The following is a 22,232-nucleotide window of genomic DNA, read 5'->3' on the forward strand; positions in this document are numbered from 1 at the left end:
TATAACGAACCCTCTTGTACTTATCACCCAGCTTCAGCAACTCAATTTTTTTGCCCATCTTGTTTCACCTCTCCATTTTTTCCTCTTGGTCAGAAAACTTTAAGGCAAATACTAAAGGTGACAGCATTTTACTCCGTAAGTATTCCGTAATCACCCGAACACTGGTGATGACTTGGTTACTGAAAAATGGACCCACAGGACAAAATGAATAACGCACAGATTTCTCCGCTGGTGATGGAAGAATTGTCACAAAGGTTATTTATGTGTTACGGCTCATTGTGGGTGAGCACCGAGCTGTGCCCTTCCCCTGGGACCCGCGGAGGTGGCGGGCGAGCAGCAGCCTACCCCAGGGCCAAGCCAAAAAATTCCATCTCAGAGGCAGAAGGCGTACATGCGCAATCCGAACCCGGCGTTGCTAGGGCCCCAAGGAAGAGAGAGAGAGAGAGAGAGAGACCGGATACGACACATACCAATCAGAGAGCTCAAAAGAGTAATCAGCTAGCCAATCCGATTTCGAGAATGAATCAGAGCCTCAACATTACGCTCGTGCCCCCAGGATCCAATTGGAGAGCCGGCTACTTTGGGCGGACTTTTCAAAACAGCTAAAACAAAACACATCAAGGACCTTTAAAAGCTGCAGTGCTACCAGAAACAATCTCCTTCCGCCTTCAATCCTGTCGCTCCCTTTCCTCCCCGCTTCGGATCAATCGCAGAACTACAGCCAACGCCCAGGTTCCACCCTCCGCCCAGGAACCGAGAGGGAGGAGCGGCTCGGTAAAGCAAAGGCGAGCTGAAGATCCCGCAGAACCGCCCGGACACAGTGATTTCGGGGAGGAACTCTTTTTCAAATACTTTTGCGAAGGCAGAGGATCCCTCCGCGGGTAGTCACGTGCCCCGCCCCCCTGGGGGCGTCGGAAACTCAAAAACAAAAACAAGGGGTTTGCTTGGGTCAGTGCTTCCCCGGCGGCACTCCGGACTGAGGAGCAAGGCTCGAGGGGCCGGCGCTGCGCTGCAGCCAGACGTAGGTGCGCGGGGAGCGGGATGAGGCAGCGACCGTGAGGCTAAGGCGGCGGCGGCAGGGCAGCAGGTTCGGATGGCGGCCCGGGGGCACCGCTGAGGCGGCGGGTTGCCGACCGCGGGGGCAGGTCCGGACGCCTGTGCAGCACCCAGCGCCCTCCGGGCCGCGGCACCGCGGGCCAGTGGAGGCGTGCATCCCGCACGGTGAGGGGGCTTCTTCGGCTTCGCGGGGTTCTTTGTTCGCGGTCGGACTCGGGGGAGGGGTGTCAGTGCCCGCCCCTCAGCCCCGGGAGCGACCCCGGCCCTGTCCTCAACTCCAGCTTGGAGGAGTGGGGCCCCCGGAGGGGGAAACGATGGAGAGTCACGGAGGCTAAAAACAGCGCTCTGGTCCCCACCCCCGTTTTGTCGCGGCGGCTGGCCGGGGTGGTGATTTTCGGATCTCCAGCCCCGGGGCTCCGCACAGTTGCGGAAACGGGCCGTCAGGAGACGGTCGGGTGTTGTCCGGGCATGGGGCGAGCTGGATTTCTGTCCACCGGGGGGGGCAGCGCCGCCCCACCGCTCCTGTGGGCCGGGGCTCTGTCGATCGGGTGTATCCGGAGTTGGCGCTGCCGTAGCGGATGGGGAAGGCTTGGGGGCTGGACTCCGGAGAGGGGCTTCTGGAGCTGGGCTCCCTGGGAGGGGCGGGGCTCGGAAGTCTCCTCCCTCCGGTTCTTTGTTCAGTCACGAGACTTTTCTCCCCTTCCCCCTATTGTGTAAAGCGCCCACTCACAGAACCTGCAGCAGTAGCTGCCCCCCGTGCGTTCCGCGGGGCAGAGGCCCCTCCCCCACGGCTTCAGGTGGGGCCCACCGTCCGGACCCAGCCGCCCCGGGACAGTTTCCTGTTTGTGAAACCGCCGGAGGCTGGGGCTGGGCGGTCTGACCCAGCCGTAGCCGGTGGACGTGCCTACGGCCCCTCCTCCTGCCACACCTCCTTGGTCGAGAATTGCGCTGGGGTTCTGGAGGACGTGACTGAACCCCTCACCCGCTCGTCGCCGGGGTGTGCTGGGGCGCCTCTCGCTGGAGGTATTGGCATCGGCTCTTTTCTGTTCTCCCTTGTCCCCTCCCCCTTCTCCCCAGGATACACTCGTAACTGTGTGTAGTATCTTTGCTGCAGATGAAGAATTTGGGGGCAGAGTACTTGGCAGGTCATGAAGGGGTCCAGCTCTTCGGATTGCTAAACCTCTACCTACAGCAGGAACAGAAATTCCAACCTCGAGAAAAAGGGCTAAGCGTGATCGAGGCAACCGCGGAGGTAAGTTCCCAGGAAAGGTTAACTTGCTTAAGCAGCTGATAGGGCTGGAGACGGTAACTTTTTGAGTTGAGTCAGGACTAAAGGCTGCAGAGTTTCTTAAGACCAAAATCGGTCTTCCTGGAGGACTAACATAAATCTTAATATACAGGGTCATGCCTTTGTTTCTTAGCAAGTTGGCAAGAGTTAGCGGTACTAAATCTGGGGAGGTGTTTCATCAAATGTGTCGTCATCAGCCTGCAGCTTCTGGGTGGGAGACTCCCTCGGAGTTCAGCAGTTCATTTGTGGAAATGCCCTCTGCCTATGAAAGAACTTTATAGTAAACTCTAAATGAATAAAAAACAAAAAAGAAACCAAAACATTCTATCCATTACAAGGGAATTATATTTGCTATAAAAGCCTTTGGAATTGTGGGAACAGTTCACTGTATATTCAGCTGTTGAAACTCTCATGCAAATTTTTTAAAAGCGTGAACATATATAAATTTTGTATTTGGAAAACTGTAGCTTTACTTAAGTGGTACTACTCTTTTGCCCCATATTCCTGAAGATAAAGGGGGGAAAATTGCCTTTTTGGATTGTGTGTATTACCATATAATTCTCAGAAAATCATAACTTTGGCTCTTGGTTTTTATTGCAGAATGAGAACACTTTGTGTTCAAGATTGAGAAATGCCAAAGTAGAAGATTTAAGGAGTTTAACCAACTTTTTTGGATCTTGCACTGAAACGTTTGTCCTGGCTGTCAATATTTTGGACAGATTCTTGGCTCTTATGAAGGTATTTAACCAACTTTATAAATATACCTTCATTTTTCTGTGCCTGGTGCCTTGCACAATACCTTGCACACAAGGATTCAGTAAATATTTGGCAAATGAATGTAATTACGTGACATAAGGTGAACATTTCGATAAAGAGACTACAAAATTGTGTTCTAAGTTAGGTTTTGCTATACCTGTTAATAGAGCTTCTCTTTGCGGATGTGACATAACTAAGACTACTGTTTTTAGGTATTCTTTCTGTATGTGTATGCAGTCCTTCAAAATGAGTTGTTTATATTTTTCCATCATGTTTCTGTTGGAGCCTAAGTGTTTTTCATACTGAAACATGACAAAGGGAAATACAGCAGTGTGTTAAAGGTGACCTACTGCCTTCCCCATGAGAAGTCCTTTCAGAGCACTGGAGCCATGGTCTTAGTAACAATTACCAGCAACTGTTAGAAAAATGAGGCATTCTTCCGCCAATAGGAATGCTCTCAGCTGCTGGGTCAGTTTTCAGGGCACTGAAAAGAAAAGGGCAGCCATCTGTCCATGGCAGCTTTTACATATGCTCCCATCTGTACAACTGATGGAATATTTTTGGGGGCAAATTTGCATTGATGTGTATGGGATGATTCTTAAAGATAGGTAAATAAGAACATAAAAAGATAGACTGTATTATTTTTATGTCCAAAGAAGTAGTATATTATTTTGGTGTTGAAAAGCTTAATTTATTTTGGAGGAGAGTATACTGTTGCAAATTTTGTAAGCTTAAAATGCAGTATATAATTCTGTTAGAAACCTGGCTTTTGAACTTGCACTACATTTTTTACCTGCAGTTATTTAATTTAATGCTCAAAAGAGCTTTTTCTTTTTTTTTTAAATAAAGGCAGTTTAAAATGTAAAAATAATTTAAATATAATTGTGGGTGAGAGTAAGTTTAGGGAAACAGCTTAATGTAGCTGTGTTTTTTTGTAAGGGGCATCATTACAACATGACTTTAAATGTCTGCTTTGCTGAATCAGAGTTTCAGCTGTTAGAAGAAGCTTTTGTTCTTGGTTTTCCAGGTGAAACCTAAACATCTGTCTTGCATTGGAGTCTGTTGTTTTTTGCTGGCTGCTAGAATAGTTGAAGAAGAATGCAACATTCCATCCACTCATGATGTAATCCGGATTAGTCAATGTAAATGTACTGCTTCTGATCTAAAACGGATGGAAAAAATAATTTCAGAAAAATTGCACTATGAATTAGAAGCTACTACTGCCTTAAACTTTTTGCACTTATACCATACAATTATACTTTGTCACACTTCAGAAAGGTAAGTGGGATCAAAAATTAAAATTTTGTACTTTAGTATTGCTATAGTTAATAGTAAAGAATTAGCGTGCCGATGAAATTTATATTTTTACCCCTGCCACACTTTGAAATAGCAGTTCTAGTGGCAAGTCCTTAAAATAATTTAAATCTTTAGAAGCTTAATAAATATTTTGTCCTTTATTTTCATTATGTAGGAAAGAAACACTGAGCCTTGATAAACTAGAAGCTCAGCTGAAAGCTTGCAACTGCCGTCTTACCTTTTCAAAAGCAAAAGTAAGTTGATTTCTTGCTTACATATGTCTCACAGTTTCTATTTTGAATTTTTAAAAAATATTTTTCTTATTTTTTCTTGTAGCCATCTGTATTAGCTTTGTGCCTTCTCAATTTGGAAGTAGAAACTTTGAAATCCATTGAATTACTGGAAATTCTCTTGATAGTTAAAAAACATTCCAAGGTAAATATCTTCAGTTCTTACCCTTCAAAGGATGTTTCCTTCGTAATGTTTTTCTTTTTCCCCCTGTGGTGACTTAAACACGAAGTAAAACTTTATGGGGCTCTTAACTTTTATACTCATTATCTCAAGTGTTGAAATTCTCACAATACAGCTTTGACAGTATTATGCTGAAAGGGAACCAGGTCACTTAGCCTTAGCTTCTTCCTGCATTGAGATGTTCCCAGTTCTTACCCGCTGATTCTGCATTGCCTCATGCACATTGTTCTAAAATGCATAATAGGAGGTAGACTTGGTGAATACACTAATGGCATCCCAGTACATCTGTATAGCTGAATTGAATCATCCGTTTAGTAGCATTACCAAAAGGACATCATCTATGTTTTTCTTTTTAACTCACCTAGGCCAGCCCAGTGAGTTTTTCAGTCATCAGGGTGTATAATACAAAAAAACATAGTCCTTTTTCATAAACTAATAATCTAGTTGGAGATACTTGGAACTTAACATGAGGTGGTGTGTGTTGTTATTTTTTATTGTGTGTCTCAGTGTCGGATAATACTGAATATAGGTTTTGTTGGCAGAGAAGTAGGCCAGACCAAGAGAGGCACCGTGACTGGGAGCCTGCTTAAACTAAAAGAATCTTAGTGAAAGTTTGGGCAGCAAAGGCTCAAAGGCTGATGGTCACAAAGTTGGTGAACTAGAAAGGCTTGGGAAGCATTTTGGGGTAGGCTTTGTAGATAGACTGTCTAGGGGATAGTCCCAAGCAGGAGTAAGGATACCTAACACAAATAGTGGTTTTTGGAAGCCAAACATGGAAATGAGGCAAAGAGTCATAAATGACCAAGATTTGGATCTAATGATGAAGAGAATATTGTCATCATTGAGGTAAATTTTAGAGAAGTTTATTCAGGTAGGTAGGTATCTAGCAGATATTTGGCAGTCTGGAATAAAAACTGAGAAATCATAGTTGGAGGTTGAGATTTGAAATTTTTCATGAGGATGTAATAGTTGAAACCATAAGAAACTTGTGGGAGTCTTCTGCACAGGCGTCTGTTGAAACTCTGGGTTTTCAGCATTGGCAGTTTCTGCATTAGGAGCCAGTGAGGAAAGTTTGCTGGTAAGACAAGAGCACTTTGAGGTGAGAGAGGTTTTCAAGGAGTTGGTCAAGAGTATTGAATTTGATGAGAGGCCCAGTATGAGAGTTGGGAGGTGGTTATTTGATTCCGAGGAGGCAATGGCAGTAGAATGAGAAGGGAGTGATAAAAGCCAGATTGCAAGGGGGTTAAAAATGTGGCTGAAATTATGTGGAAATGGAGCCCAAGATGATACAAAATTCTCTCTCATTTGTGGTAAAAGTATTTGTGAATCATTTTGTTTTTAACATAACTTCTAGCTTTTGTCTTAATCATGAATTAATTATGTTACATTCCTTTGCATTAAAACAATTATATATGCTTGCTAATTGACTTACTAATAGACCTATTTTTAGGTCAGTGTGTTTTCTTAAAATAGGCAAAGCTTTCTGTGTTCTGACTGCTCTGTAAATTGTTTATTGTGCTCCCCCTTAAACTAGTGGTTACCAAATTTTTATAGTCATAAAGAGATCTAAAACAAAAGCACAGTTTTATTAATAAAAATTCTAAGGTAAATATGTTCAGTTTTTACTCTGTAAGTTTCATTCCTAATGTTTCATTTTCCCTGTGGTGACTTAAATACTGAGTAATACTTTTGACTGCAGGTAGAATCACCTGGGGAGCTTTAAAAAATAATGTGCCCAGATCACACCCTGTATCAATTACATATGAACATCTGGGGGTGGAAGCCAGGCACCAGTGTTTTTTAAGGTTCACAGGGTGGTTCCAAGGTGCCCTAAGGTTTAGGAACATTGTTGTAACCTCTTCATTAAAATATTTTTTCAGGTTAATGACACAGAGTTCATTTATTGGAGGGAGTTAGTTTCTAAATGCCTAGCTGAATATGCTTCTCCTGAATGTTGCAAACCAGATCTTAAGAAATTGGTTTGGATTGTTTCAAGGCGCACAGCCCAGAACCTCCACAACAGCTATTACAGTGTTCCTGAGCTGCCTACGATACCAGAGGGGGGTTGTTTTGATGAAAGTGAAAGGTAAGTAGATACCTTGACAAACCTTCCTCAGACTGAATATTACTGATTTTATACTCAAAACAGAAACCAGGAATATTGCAAGACATACAAGAAAACTCCTACTCTAATAATTTTTCTTCAGGTGAGAAAACAAACCAGAAGTAGTTTTCTTAAAACAGGTAATAATTTAGAAGTGTACCCCTTACCCCTTTTCTTCTTTACTAAAACAAAACACTATGTTGTACAATATATGCCCAGGACTTAACACCTGGTAATTTGTACCTGTTCACCTCTCTTGCCTCCACTGCCACTAATCTGCTCTTTGCATCTGTAAATTTTGGTTACTTTGTTTTTAGATTCCACATGTGAGATCATTCGGTATTTTTGTCTTTCCTCTGACTTAATTTTATTCCTCCCCCTTTTAAAAACTGGTTCTCATCTCCCTTGCTCTTTGAAATACAGTTTTAGTTAAAAAACAGTAACAACAAAAAACTGAAACAGCATTCTGGGCTTTTCAATGTTTGCCATGAATTCTTAATAATGAAAACATGCAAAGAGGCTGTAGGTTAAATGATTGTAAAATTAAGGGAACTACCATCACAGATGTGACAGACAAATGTTTTTACAGTTTTGACAAATGCCATTGTCTTATTAAGACTTAAGTTTTGTTTGTAAAATGAATTACTTAATTTCATTAAATTTGATTGTTCTATGCTATAGGATAAAGGACCAGAAGTTTCATTTTCATAGTCTATTGGTGTCTTTGTTTGGTATCTGAGAGTATTGGTGATAGAATTATTGGCCCAAGAAAGACATCAGAACATGTTAGGAGATAACATTCTTAGTCTACATTTATTGGATCTTAAATATTTAGATTTCTACAATTAACTTGCTGATAGTTATTAATTGCTATAAGAATAACAGTTTGGCAGATAATAATTTGTTTAAACCTCTTAAGAAAGTATTTTCTGAGTAGATTACAATGGACTTCATTTTAGGAAGTTCTTAAAGGTTTTGTCTCTGTAAAGCCTAAATTTTGAATGTTAAAATCCTGAGACTAGAGATACTTGTTTACCAGGTTCATTTTACCTTAAAACATTTCAGTGTATTCTGAATAACAGAATCTTGTTTGCCTCTCTTTTCCTCCAGTGAGGACTCTTGTGAAGATATGAGTTGTGGAGAAGAGAGTGTCAGCAGCTCTCCTCCCAGGGATCAAGAGTGCACTTTCTTTTTCAACTTCAGAGTGGCACAGACACTGTGCTTTCCATCTTAGACATCTTGCTGTTCTGTGTCAGGATTTAAAATGTTAGTGTAGGTCTCAGAGCAATAAATGGGGGGGGAGTAGGTAATTTCCTGGTCCAGCCCCGATTCTGGCAGGAATTGTGTAGACTGGAATACCTACCTTCTATTTATTATTCAGATCAGATCTGGCCTATTTTCATATTTAGTCCTAAGCCATCAAATGGGTTAGTTAGTGCCTCTTAAACAATTAACAATACTTTAGACATTGGCACTTTATTTTTCTCATTGATCTTTAGCTATTTGGGGGAGGAGGGAAAGTGCTATACCTTCAATTTCCTACTTCCCAAGATTTTTAAAGATGAATAGTGTAGCTTAAACTTTTTGTAAAGCCTTCTGTTGTCTTTATTTAAACCAATAGGGAGTGTTCAAGTGCTTCCTTAGGGACAGTGGATAACCCTGTATTGGTTTATATTAGATCTCCCTCCCCTCATTTTCAGAACAGAGAATATACTCTTAAATGTCAAACACCCTTTTTTAGTGTTTTTTTCCCTTACGGTTTTTAAATGATCATTACTATCTGATGCAGACTTTTTAAGCTTGGGAATTATAATACTGACATTTCTGTGAATTTTAATACATAGTCTTGAGGTATCTGCTAAAGCAGGAATAACCAATAGAGTAGGTTTGTTAGATAGTTGAATTTCTAATACCTAAGTATTGTCACACTGTAGTTTTATTTTAATAATAAATCCATAATCTGCTAGTTTTGCATGCACCTGTGTGAAAGCAGTTCAGGAGGTTGCACAGAACTAGGTAGCTATGGAATTAAGTATTGATCTAGTAGCACATTTTATCTCATTTTCTTATATTAAAAAGTCTGCATGATTATATTTTATTTCCTTTGTAGTTCATATTTCATAAATAATCGTATTAGTATATGGGTGCCAAGATTGAATATGAAGTAAAAAATCCCCCAAACATTGTAGTATTACAGTTTTAAGTGTATCTGTGTGGTAGTATAGCCATAAGAATATAGGGGTTTATAAACTCTGTACACATGAGATTTTGTACAGAGAATTTTCTGAACTTTACAAATTGTATATGAAAATGTAAATCTTAAAAAAATTGTACATAAAAATACTGTATTTTTTTACTTTGTGTGGTAGTTTAGTCCTTGCATGTAAATATAATTTATTGTATTCTGTATTACAAATCATATACATTGGTGACAACTTTTTTTAACAGTAAGTCAGCATCCATTGGATGTTCCCTGAAGTGGATCTTTTTGACGTAGTAATAGATTACAACTCAAAATAAAAACATTAGTGAATTGTGTACTTGTTTGCAATTACATCTTATTTTTCTGGTAAAAAAGAAACAAAGTGCTTGCTCTGTATCAGTGGGAATGCTTGAAGTGAGGCTGGACTATCTCCAGAAGAAGCCCTCTGTCTGGTCACCAGAAGGCCTCTAGGTAATACTTCAACACAGTTTGGCCCTTAGCTTGGAGAATACTGAAAGCAAATCTGTTACTGGAGAATTGACCTCTCTCTGGGGTGGACTCATATAAAGAGTGGTATATTAACCTCAATGCCTATTAATTTATAGTGAAAGGCAACAGGTTTCAAATTGAAGTACACCAGAATACTCAGGTTGGCAGATAGTACAAGTTCTGCAGACAAGCCAAAGTCTAATCAGAAGGGTTGCTTGGCAGGTCAGCATTTAAGAGGTGTTAGCACCAGACAACCTCTGGTGCTTTGGACCTCTTGCCAAGCTTTAGGCTTATATTGCAAGTCACAGTCTTTTTTTTTTTGCATAAGGTCTCTAGTTTGACTTTGTAGACCTTTGATTTCTCTAATTGGCTAGAAAAAGGTACTGAATTTGTTTAATACCTCTTCTCCATTGGAGATGTGGGCATGTTTTCCTGCTCTTACTGGAGAATATCTGCTTGAGGATGACCTCCCCCATCTTAAAATTTTTGATGAATAGTAGATAATACATTCTGCTTTCAGATTTTTGATGAGATGTGAAAGTATTTGTGACTCCAAATCTTGAAACCTTTAGTTCCTCCAGGAGTTCACTGCTTGCTAGATGTTCCTTCTGTGTGAACCTGTCCACACATGGCTTCATCTGTTCCTCTTTCTGGTTTTCAGTGTATTTAGTCCTCTTTACTGTGCTCCCAACTTGTTTGTTAACAACTGGCCATCCTACCTGGAGGTTTCTGATAACTCCCAAATTGCTCTTGCTGTATACCTTATCTTGGTGGGTAGGTTTTCTAGCTACTCAGGTTAGAAACTCAAAATGATTGCATCATCTCCTGCACCATTCATCTCTTAATTTGCTTCTGCTATACTGTATAGCTCTACTCTGTCCCTTCTGTCACGGCCTTGGTTCAGACCTGCATTCTGTCAGCAGGGTTACTACAATACCTTGCTCATATCCTAGGATGTGTTGTACACACTCAGCTGCTTTTGCCCTTGTGCATTCTGAAATACCACTGCCCAGTCCCTGGGTCTCCACCCATTTGACCCTCAGGAAGTTAGATTGGACAAATAACATGTTTAATCACGTGTCACACTCACACTCAGGCCCACTATAGAAACATGAGTTGTAGAACACTTCTCATGACAATTCTAACCATTTTCTGTGTCTAAGATCTGACTTCTTCAACTCCTTTCATTTTAACTGAATTCTAATGTAATTCTCCCCTCTACCTCCACTCCTCCAGCCTTGGTCTTACATTCCTTGTGCAGTGTCACCTTATTTAGAGTACCCATTTATCAGATTCTTACAGGGACAAAGACCAGGTACTTTGTAGTTGTCATTTCTGAACTGAGTTATTAATGGTCAACAACTTAGTGTCTTTGTTCAGCAAATCAGATTGTGTAGTACCCCAGGCCAATGATTCCTCCATCCCTGTGCATTCACACTGCTCTCCCCATCAAGAGGCAGAGTCTGTTTCTCTTGAATTTCAGCTGGCCTTGTGCCTGGCTTTGCCTACTAATGTGCAGTGGAAGTTGTGTGTCTGAGCCTAGGCATTAAGAAAACGGACGGCGTCCCTTTTATTGTCTTGGAGGCCAGCTACTGTGCTGCAGAGAAGTTTGGGTTACTGAAGGAGGAGAGGCCACGGTGAATGCTCCAACCTCAGCTAAGCTACCAGCTGAGTGCAGCTCTTGCATAAGTATCCTCAGCTACATCCCGCAGAAGAGGAACCACCCAGCTGATCCTAGTCAACCCCCAGATACATGAAATAATAAATCATTGTTTCAGACCACTGGGTTTTAGGGTGGTTTGTTAGATGGAAATAGCTGACATAGGTTGCTTGTTATAGTCAAAATGGTAGTTATCTCTGAGTGATGGGACTACAGATGATTTTTTCTAATAATGCATATATGTAGTTTACTTTTAACTCCCACAAAATAGATTTGAATTGTTAGTATATTAACAGAATAAGGAATGAACTTAAATGCACACTGTATTCCTTTCTTTGATTCGAATCCTTAATGGCTTCCCATCGCTCCTTATCATCAAGTTCTTAACATGGCTAACAAGACCCTGCTTGATTTGATCCCTGTTCCCTTCTTAGCTTCATTTCTTGGCATCCACACACATACTTTCTAGCATAATTGCATTTCAGCTCATCCTGCTTTTGCTTGCTTCACTGACTTCCTGCACACTCCATCTGCCTGAAACCCCTTTTCTCTCCTTACCTGGCAAACTGCTTTTCATCCTAGGAGTCACTTTACTCATTCATTCACTCACTAGATACTTGAATACCTTTTATGCACTAGGCACCACTATAAGAATGACAGATAAAACATATGCAGTGCACGATATCCTGCCTTCATGCAACTTATATTCTAGGAGAGGAACCAAACAAGTCACAGCAAAGAACAGAATTTTTAAAGGTTGTGATGATATTTTCTTCAAAGAAATATTTCTGGAACTCCACTTACTTGCCTCTCCTTGTCAGTGCTACAGTTTCCATGAAACTTTTTCTCCTCCTAACAGTTAATACCTTGCTTGTCTGTCTTCTTTGACTGCTTAGTTTATCTGCCTAAGCTGGGAAGGCAGGGGCTATTTGTCTTTCTCATTCATTGTTGAATCCCCAGCACCCAGCATAATTTCTGGCCCAAACTCCTCTTCGTTTGGCTGTTGGCACCATACATTAACTATTTAATCCACACTACAGTGCTGCTGGACAAATACTGCTACTGGTCCCATTTTATATATGACGAAACTAAGGATTAGAGAAGTACTTTGACAAGGATTTGGTAAGTAGCAGGGCTTTGATTCTAACCAAGTCTGTCTGCCAAACTCTGTGTTTTGAACCACAATGCTAAACCACCAACCAAACATTGATGGTACTCATTAAACAGTTGTTGAACAAATGAAATAATGAAAATTTGTATAAAGAAAATCTATGCGTAATACCAGTAAAATAAACCACAGTATTCTGTTCATTTTTGAAGTGCTGTCACCAATATAAAAGATAAGTGGCTAAGATTTAGAGAAAATGTCTTTGATCACCCAGCAGCCACATGCAGTAATGTAAAAATTCAAGGCAGTATAGTGGTAGTAAAGGTGGAGCCTCATCACAAAAGCTGGGGATATTTGCCCTGTAAACATTTGTACTCAGGTCACTGGGCCTCTCCCAACCCCTATAGTTCTAGTTCCTTTTACACTTAGATTGTAGTTTGTAAGGTTATTGTTTGCAATTTATTACCATCTTAGGTTCCAAAGCCCATAGTCATTCAGTGTTAGTGGGGTTTGAACTTTGCAATAATGGAGGATTGTCTTGTTAAAGGTTTGCTTGCCCATTGCCTGTTTTACTGTTATCCAACATAGCAATCATTTCCCACTTACATATTGTTACGGGATTTTTCCCATTATTATTTCATGTGTCTGTCGTTTATCCTTTTGCATAAACTCTTAGCTTCTCCAGAGAAGAGACCATGTATTCTGCTTCCTGTATATTCTTCAAGGTGCCTGATTCTACATGTATCACACCTGACTGTGTCTTTTCCATTCCTGATTGCAGTGATTCATAGTTTGTAAAGCTGAACTTCCATGCATGCAATGATGAATTCACCCTCTCCAAAGATAAAATTTCAAATAATTGCTAGGAGGCCATAGCCCACTGCTACAATTATGTGCATCTTATTCAAGAGAGAGATGTAGTGATCAGGAACAGGCCTTCTAACCAGACACTCAGGGTTTGATCCTGGTTTAGCCACTTACTAGGTGACCTGACTGGCTGTTAACTGAAGTGCCTCCATTTCTTCATCGGTATAAAGGGGTCAATAACATTAGCTACCTTAATGGACACAGAAATATGCTGCCTGGGTGCCCTAGCAGCTGGAAGTGCTGCTAGCACAAACTCTCAGCTAACAGCCCCTTTGGGGCTGCCGCCCAGAGAGCAGCCTCACCAAAGGTAACACACTGTTCCAGAGCACCCACATCTAATGACTGAGGTGGAGGTGTGAAGGCTTGGTCACTGGGGTCCAACACAGGACAGTCCACATGGATCATTTTGAGTTGCCTCTGGGGTTGGCAGATGCTGCTGTGGGGCCTGCATTGTGCCTCATTTTCCTCCACCCAACCTTGCTTCTCTCCCTCCCCTGCCATGGGTATTGATTCCCAGGGTGCTTCCTAATGTATATCCTGTGCCCTAAGCTTTGTCTTCATATCTCCTTCCTGGACGACACCACCTGCAACACATGGACACACATGCCAAAGAACTTGGAACGGCCTGATAGACACTAAGTAAATATTGGCTATAATAATTATTATACCCCACTTCTGCCTTACCCTTGTACTTACCTGCTAAGACTCAATTATTTATTCAACTATTACTGAGCTTTTTGATGTACTGGGTTTTGTGCTAGGCACTGAGAATGCAGAAAGGAATCAAAACACAAGTCTTTACCATTGAGGAGATCATCCTCTAAAGGTAGAGGCAAACATACCAATTACCGTGCAACGTAAGAGACCCGCTAATAGAAATATGTCCAAGGTATGGTGTTAGCATCCTGGCCTTGCCTCTGTGTGGATTCTTTAATATTCCGGATAGAACTAAGAGACCATTTGGTGTGATTTCAGTCATTCCAGGGAGGTCCTGATGGTCTGATCTCTTTCCAGTGCCCCTCATGTCCCTGTTCTCATCTAGTGCATTCTGTCATTCCCACTCGTAAGTCCTTCCTTTAGCTAAAGGTTTTGAGTCTAGTTAAAATGCAAATTTCTCCAACAGGGTTTATGTCTTAATGGGATTCAGAAACTATGGTTTGAGTACCTATTTGCATGAATGTAGTTTTGGACAAGATAATATGAAGTTTGGGTACCTCAGGAAGCAGATACTGAGATGAAATCAGAGTGCCATAAATTTGTTGGTGGTGGGGTGCCCGTGAACGAGAAAGTGGGGGAAGGCGGCCTGGGCAGAGAGAGCATGAGACTGTGATGCAGGTCTGACAAAGACTCAGCCAACTTGGGACTTCGGAGCACAAATTGCCCATTAGAAGAAGAGCCCCATGTTGGGTGGAAACGGCCAGGGGTGCACCCCAGTGCTCCGCTGCTGGTGAGGACTTTTCAAGAAGAGTATGGCTCCAGCTTGAATGCCCAGGGGGCTCTTAAAGAGGCTGCATCCGGAGGCTGTTCGCTGCTGTCATTGTAGTGGACTGGCAGGTTTTTTCTGGAGGAGATCCATGTGGTGTGAGTCTCAGGTGCCACACATGTAACTTCTCTGAGAAACAGTTTTTAATCTGAAAAAGGTAGAATCTGAGAAAGTCTTGGCAAGACCACTCCATTCAAAGCCCCTGCACTGAGAGACTTGCCCAAACTTCAACAGGCTGCTAGCAGCCTAGGGCTATGTCCCTGGGACAACCCAGCCCTGTTTTGAGGTCCTGTGTGGAAAAGCTCAGGGCTGTCAAAAGAATTTACTGTTTGTTCTAGCCAACACCTGACTTCCCTTTCCTAGAGCATTTACTAAAAGAGCCTTACAATTGTGCATCTCTTTTCTGTCCCTTTGAGATGTGCATGTAATCTGGCAACTTCTGAAAGCCATTCCTTTGAAATGTAAAAATCAGGAAGGATAAGGCCTCTGTCTCCCATTGTCTATGGGAGGACAAAATTGTAGCTTTATTAATGACCAGGTAGGAGACACAGCTGCCTTAATCACAGTTATTTCTTACTAACTCTAATTTTTCCTTGAGCCTCCATATGCTTCCCTTCCCTACAACATTCTCCCTTTAAAATGCCTAGTCACTTTGGCATTAATCAGAATGGAGCTCAGCTCTTCCTCCTCACAGAAAATAGTGTCTGTTTTCACTATTTTAGCTAATGTCTGGCTTTGCTTATCTTTTGACAATACTAAGATCTGCCTTTCCTACCTCACAGGGCTATGAGGACTGAATAAGTTAATGGAAAAAATGAAAGTATTTTATAAACCTTGAAGCTGGTATTTACAAATACCAGCAGTTGTCAATATGAAGGCATTGCATATATTTCCCTGTTTGAAAAAAATACATCAAGATGTTTTTTCTAAGACATCTTTCTAAAATTGTAGACAATATAGAGAGTGGTTAATGGACTACCATGCTACCCCTCACAGATACTACTGTCAACAGAATAGTGTTTATCACTTCATTCATTTTATGCAAGTATAAATAAACTTTTTCTTTTTACCGAAGTGGAATCCTATTGTATTTATATATACTCATTTTTAATCTACTTTTTCTCACTTTACAATATATCAGGGCATATTGCAGTGTTAATTGATATGGATCTTCCTTATTTTTAATGGCTGCAGTATTTCATTGTATGCTTAATGTGATAATTTATTTAAGATCCCCTTCTAATGAATGCTTACATTGTTTCCAATTGTTCAGTATTTTTAATCAGCAGCAATAAACATTCTTGCACATACATTTCTGCCCATCTATGTAATTATTTCTTTAGGATAAATTCTAGAAGTGAATTTCCTGGGTCTATTCTAAGGGAATCAAAATTAAAATGTTTGTATTGGCCTGCTCTCCTGAAAGGTTATATGGATTTACTCTTCAGTAATGCTCATCAAAGAGTTTCCTTACTTCTGTACCAGAGGGTTTTGATGGGAATTGGGGAGAGCTGAGAAAAAGTAAATGAGATCATTAGATTGCTAAAGGGCTCAGAGGAACATATCACTAAAAGAGATGGGTGGTGGGTAATCATAGATCCCTAAGGGTGGGCTCAGAAAGTAAACTGCTGCCTGCTGTCTATTTGGGCCCACGTTGCAGCTTGCCTGACACTGGACAACATGCATGCTAAGCCACCAGAACTTCAGACTCCTTTGCATTGGATGGGACAGGCAAGCAACTGCAGCAGCTCCTGCTGGGCCTGGACAGGCAAAAGCCTTTCTGTATAGTACTGGAGAAAGCCCTGCCTGGAGCTATGCCTGCCTGGCTCCAGCTCTTGCCCCATCTTGTACATTAACGAGGAGCAAGGTTGGCATGTCCCATGAAGGAACAGTGATCAAAAGCAAGACAAGCTGCCAACTCTCAGAAGTGGTGCTGTGCCTGAACTTGAGGTCCCGCTCCAGGAGCAGACATTTATCTTGGTTGCTTCAGGGAAGCCTTTCATGCTATTTTTGGGTGGGGCACCGTGGTGGGGAAAGCAGGTGAAGGTGCCAAGGACACATTCTTACCTGCCCCCCTGCCTATGTAGTACCAGTCACCAGGGTTCTTCCTTTTCCCTCCTTCCCCCCCTTCCCTATTATTTTTTCTTAAATTGAAAAGATTTGAGTGCATACTTCTATGGGAAAAAGCCTTAAAATAAAAATGTTGTCATGGGGGTTAGTATTTTTCACATAGCTTCAGAGAGCTGGTCTCTTTTCCTTTACATCTTACACTAAGCAGTTCTAGGCACAATGGCACAGCTGACTTAGCAGCTGTTGCCTGGACTTTGAGCAGGAGCCCTGTTTGAGGTTCAGTGACATAGTTCTTCTATGCAATTTCCAGGGCTCTGAGCTCCAGCAACAAATGAGGGCTGCTCAAGTGAGAAGTGAAATGGTTTTACAAGAGGCCCTTCTCCTTTGTCTGGGAGAGAACTGTGTGTGTGCTTACCCAGGGCCAGCCCCAGAAGGTTCTTGGGACTGCTTTGCCTTCCTTTCTAGATGCTATTAGAAGAACATGAAAAAAGATGGCACTGCACAACGCAGACCTATTTATTTCCTCAAATCATTAGGACCCACAACTCCTGGTTTGTTTAAATCAACGAGACCATCCACTTGTGAAGGGCAAATAACCTAGCATAGTCGAAGCCATGCAGTTAGGCTCAAGATATTTGTTAACGTACCAACTTGGCAGAAGCTAGAGAGGACCCTAAAATTCTAAAGAGGGAAGCTGGCTAGACATCTGGTCAGGGCTCATGGTGATAGCACTTTGGGGGGCTCACTGAGCTCAGACCAGAGCCGAGCCCTGCTGGCCCAACGCTGGAGTCTAACATGGAGTGGAGCAGCCTTTTAGTGAAAGAATGGGGGTACTAACTAATTAATTTGTATTAGAGGATTTCCCTTCCTTGGATCTAGAATGTTATGTCTGCCATCAAAAACACACCCTTCTTTCTAGAGAAAAATGGGAAACTAATTGTAATCAGAGTGTATGGTTGGAAAGCATGGATGGAGAAAAAACAGAGGGCTTTGTTCTGCACATAATGCCATGTAGACCTGATGAAACATGGTGCATGAGCTCCACCCCAGGCATCCTTCTCCGGTTAATGCGATGGGTCTTAGTGCCCATGGGTCATTGTTTTTTAGTTTCCTCAGTCATTCATTTCCATTGATACTACAGAGAGTTACTATCATCCATTACATTTTTTTATCCTCTCATTGTTTTTTTTTTAATTTTTATTTTTATTGAAGTATTGTTAATATACAATCTTTTGCTGGTTTCAAATGTACATCACAGTGGCTCACCAGTCCCTGTGATCAACTTATGTTGTGAATGCAAATTATTGTGCCTTTTTATCCCCTTCCCCTCCTCCCCGCCCCAGCACCTGCCCTAACCCCTCCCCCTTGGTAACTACTAGTTACTTCTCAGTGTCTTTGAGTCTATTACTGTTTTGTTCCTTCTGTTTTGCTTTGTTTTTATATTCCACAAATAAGTGAAATCATATGGTATTTGTTTTTCTCTGCCTGGCTTATTTCACTGAGCATAATACTCTCTAGATCTATCCATGTTGTTGCAAATGGTAGGATTTGTTTTCTTTTAATGGCTGAATAATATTCCATTTTGCATATGTACCACATCTTCTTTATCCATTCATCTACTGATGGACACTTAGGTTGCTTCCATATCTTGTCTATTGCAAACAGTGCTGCAATAAACATAGGGGTGCATATATCTTTTTGAATCATGGATTTTGTCTTCTTTGGGTAAATTCCTAGGAGTGGAAATCCTGGGTAAAATGGTATTTCCATTTTTAGTTTTCTGAGGAACCTCCACACTGCTTTCCACAGCAGTTGCACCAATTTTCAGTCCCATCAACAGTGTAGGAGGATTCCCATTTCTCCGCATCCTCAATAGCATTTGTTGTTTCTTGTCTTTTGGATAGTGACCATTCTAACTGGTATGAGGTGATATCTCATTTTGGTTTTAATTTGCATTTCCCTGGTAATTAGTGATGTGGAGCATCTTTTCATGTGCTTGTTGGCCTTTGTATTTCTTCTTTGGAGAAGTGTCTGTTCAGGTCCTCCACCTGTTTTTTGATCAGGTTTTTGCTTTTTGGATGTTGAGGTATATGAGTTCTTTATATACTTTGGATGTTAACTCCTTATCAGATGAGTCAGTTACAAATATATTCTCCCATACTGTAGGATGCCTTTTTGTTCTGTCATCCATTACATTTTGATCTGATCATATTATAGAAGATTATAATTGCCCTCTAGGAACTCTATCTTTTCTTGAAGTCCTGAGGGCCCCTAATAACAATCATTTCAGAACCTACTCTGCCATCCCAGAAGTGCTTTAGTACTAAGTCCTTGGTAGTGGTTTTTTTCCAGTAGACTTTACAATTATATTTGTAGAATTTTAATTTTAAAGATTTTAAAATTAAGCTTTTCTTTTTTAAAAAACACTAACTGTAGAAGATACAAAGCTTTTTTTTTTTTAAGTACTAAATGTAGGAGATACAAAGACATGCATACTGGTTTTTTTTCTTGACTGTGGTAAAGACAGAAAAAACTAAGGGTTCAGGAGGAGAGAACACATGGGACTGAAAAGAATGTCAGAAATCCTATGGAGGGAGAAGCAAGGGGGAGGGAAAGGAAGGTGCAGATGACAAAAGATGAAAGAAATGGGGTGGGGGGGCATTACAATATAGAGGGAGAAGAATTTGCTGTGGAAGCCAGTGAAACCAGGCAAACTCAGTGTGGGACAGCTATTGGAAGAAGTCTGGACTAGGAGTGAGGAGTCCCAGGTTTTAGTCCCATATCCATCAAAGCTGCCTGAGCTAATAAGCAAGTTCCTCCTCTGCAGCAAGCTTTCTTCTTTACAAAATGAGGGGATTGGGTTGAGACTTTTTGAGGTCTCCTGTAGCTTTGCCCTTCTCATTCCAAAACTTAGAAGAAAATGTAACTCAAGACTCTTGTCTTCTGGGAAAATACTTCTTAAATCCTGGAGTAGAGGACTGGCATTATTTCTAGTTGTAATCTTTTTATAAGATTATATCCAGTCTGTGATCCAGTTAAGTCTGTTCAAGCTTTTGATTACATCCAGTAAAGTCTGTCTTGAACTTTGTTAATTTTTACTTAGAAGGATAGAACTGATAATGTGGTTGTATTGATAATTATGGTGGAAAAGTGGAGTGATAAGCATTCATAAACGGGACAGAGCACACTTGACGCACATACAATCTGAAACCAAGAGAAGGATAAAGACTCTAATACATGCCTGGGAATGTGCTGCGAATGTCTGATGCAGAAACAGTCACCATTTGGGCAACTCCATTGCTTTTCAAGCCCTGCTGAGAGAGAAGCCACCCCAGGCAGGCAGCTGTCAGCAGACAGGATCCGACAGTGGCACCAGGCAGTGACAAGCAGTGTAGGTTGGCAAAAAATAAGCCACATCCTTATTTAATATCCAGTGCTTGCACAGAGGCTGCCATCTGAAAATTTCTGAGGCTGTATCTCATGGTGGATGGAAAGCTTAAAATATCTAGGTTGCAGAAAGCTCTGATGAGTGATTTTCACTCTTCTCTTGGCTTATATCTCACCACTTCTGATATTTCTCTAGCTTTCTTTCTTTAACTTCAAAACAGCTCCCCTGAGCTTCCTGGAAGAGTGCTTTTATCTTCTTCATTGTTGCTTGCCCAAGAGTGCCTGCCACCTAGTAGCTGCTTAATTATCAAAGGTTGGATGAACACATAAACAAATGAAGCTATTTAGGGGTTCCTCAGAGGCATCTGTGCTCTAGAACTGAGGCTATTTTAAAGGCCTACAGCAGGACCCTATAAAAATAAAAGGGAGTGTCAGTGAGACTTCTTCAGAACACTGAGAATTAAAGTTGTAAAGTCAACACATAGTGGAAGAGAATAGATATTCTCCTTAAAGCAAAAACAAAGCAAGAAAACAAATGAAAAAAAAGGAAACCAAATGTCTTCTGGGCCCTAAGGTGGGGAAAACTGGGTTTGGCTATAGCATTCTATATTGAAATTAATATGGCTAAGAAAGTATAAGCCAACAGACTGGACATGATTTGAATGAAAACAGCAAAACAGGAGTCAGAGAATCAAAGATCAATTTTGCCAGTGTTTACCAGTTTAGGCTGGGGGCATGGGTGTCTTATCTGATATCAGAGAGAAGAGTACCCACATTAGGAATATCCTCATAGTGAAAATGGGTTAGTCAGAATCTCCTAGCTTGTTCTGATCCTATATTCTCTTAGCACAAATATTATTTGATTTCCATGGAGATTTCCTCATAGGGAACAGCTATGCTGACATAACCCTTTGCTGTCAGTTTAGCTCCTCTAGGAAGCTGATTGCGGAAGTTAGGAGTACAGAGGTGTACTGGGGTGAAATGGCTGTGAAAAAGAAAAGGGAAGGAAAGAGGACTGGGTAAGGAGAGTCTTTGGATCACAGTGTAGACCTGATTCCTGTGAAGGGAAGAGGGAGGAAAGCAGAATTAGGTGGGGAAAACTTCAGACTGTGATGTGGATGGGAATGAGTCACTACCAACTCAGTAGGGAGCTCTGGAACAAAGACTGGAAGAAACCTGCAGAGGGTAGGCACAGCAGGACGCCAGGACTCCCACTGGGACAGAATTGGCAGGGGGCTGCCTAGGAAGAGCATGTCCTTGGCTCAGACACGTGGTGTAGCCTGAAGGCACTGCCCCTAGAAGCTGTCAGCCGGCTGCCCTTCTGGAAGCTGAAAGGCAAGTCTCCTGAAGGAGATCTGTGTGGCACACCTCCACAGTGGCCACACTATCCAAGACATTTCCAAATATCTGATTCATGCTGACTCTTGCTATAGACCAGAGGCTGAGAGTTAGATGCCTGCTTTTCCAGCCTCCCTGACAAGTAGAATGACCATGTGACCCTGTTCCAGCCATGGGACTTCTGGGAAGCGAACTGGTAGAAAGACAAAGCCTAATGGAAAGAAAGCATTGCTCCTTTCCCCCAACCAGCTATTTGTTTTCTGATTTTGAAAGTGGTGTTGGTGTCTGGGGTGGCAGCCATCTTGTAACCGTAAGGCCGTGCACGAACATGCTGAAGGTTATATATAATTCCTTGGTGACACTGATGAGACTTCTATATTCTTGTTGAATGAACAATCCATATTGGTTTTATGGTTTAATCTTCTCAGTTTTTTGGCTATTGTTACTTGAAGCTAACTGATACACATATTGCCTGGTTCCCATAACTTACAGCATGTATATTAATTTCTCATTAATAGAAGTTATTATGAATAAGTAAGTTGGCATTCTGCTTTACATATCAATTTCTTTTTGCTTTAGTTAGAGTGAACCAGTTCTTGTGAAATCAGTATTCACTAAGTACACTGAGAAAGTAGTTTTGAGGCCTGAAAACCTAG

General features: G+C 41.5%; 1 protein-coding gene across 5 annotated transcripts; it reads left to right on the top strand.

The window, feature by feature from the left end:
- Window positions 1-894: 894 nt before the first annotated feature.
- CCNG2 (cyclin G2) lies at window positions 895-9,509 on the top strand. 5 transcript variants are annotated; one of them, XM_036896785.2, is made up of 9 exons: window positions 1,082-1,221; window positions 1,776-2,079; window positions 2,171-2,308; window positions 2,945-3,082; window positions 4,128-4,378; window positions 4,572-4,650; window positions 4,733-4,831; window positions 6,748-6,953; window positions 8,082-9,509. In XM_036896785.2, the coding sequence occupies exons 3-9, from the start codon at window positions 2,171-2,173 to the stop codon at window positions 8,203-8,205; spliced, it is 1,035 nt and encodes a 344-aa protein (XP_036752680.1). In that variant the 5' UTR covers window positions 1,082-1,221; window positions 1,776-2,079; the 3' UTR covers window positions 8,206-9,509. The 5 variants fall into 5 exon arrangements, 4 of the variants coding, with proteins under 4 accessions (XP_057358339.1, XP_036752680.1, XP_057358338.1 ...); XM_057502356.1 differs by lacking the exons at window positions 1,082-1,221; window positions 1,776-2,079 and adding an exon at window positions 895-1,025; XM_057502355.1 differs by lacking the exon at window positions 1,776-2,079 and having other exon boundaries at window positions 1,087-1,221; window positions 2,134-2,308.
- Window positions 9,510-22,232: the final 12,723 nt, after the last annotated feature.

The sequence above is a fragment of the Manis pentadactyla genome, chromosome 5 (genome assembly GCF_030020395.1).
Source record: "Manis pentadactyla isolate mManPen7 chromosome 5, mManPen7.hap1, whole genome shotgun sequence".
Taxonomy (NCBI): domain Eukaryota; kingdom Metazoa; phylum Chordata; class Mammalia; order Pholidota; family Manidae; genus Manis; species Manis pentadactyla.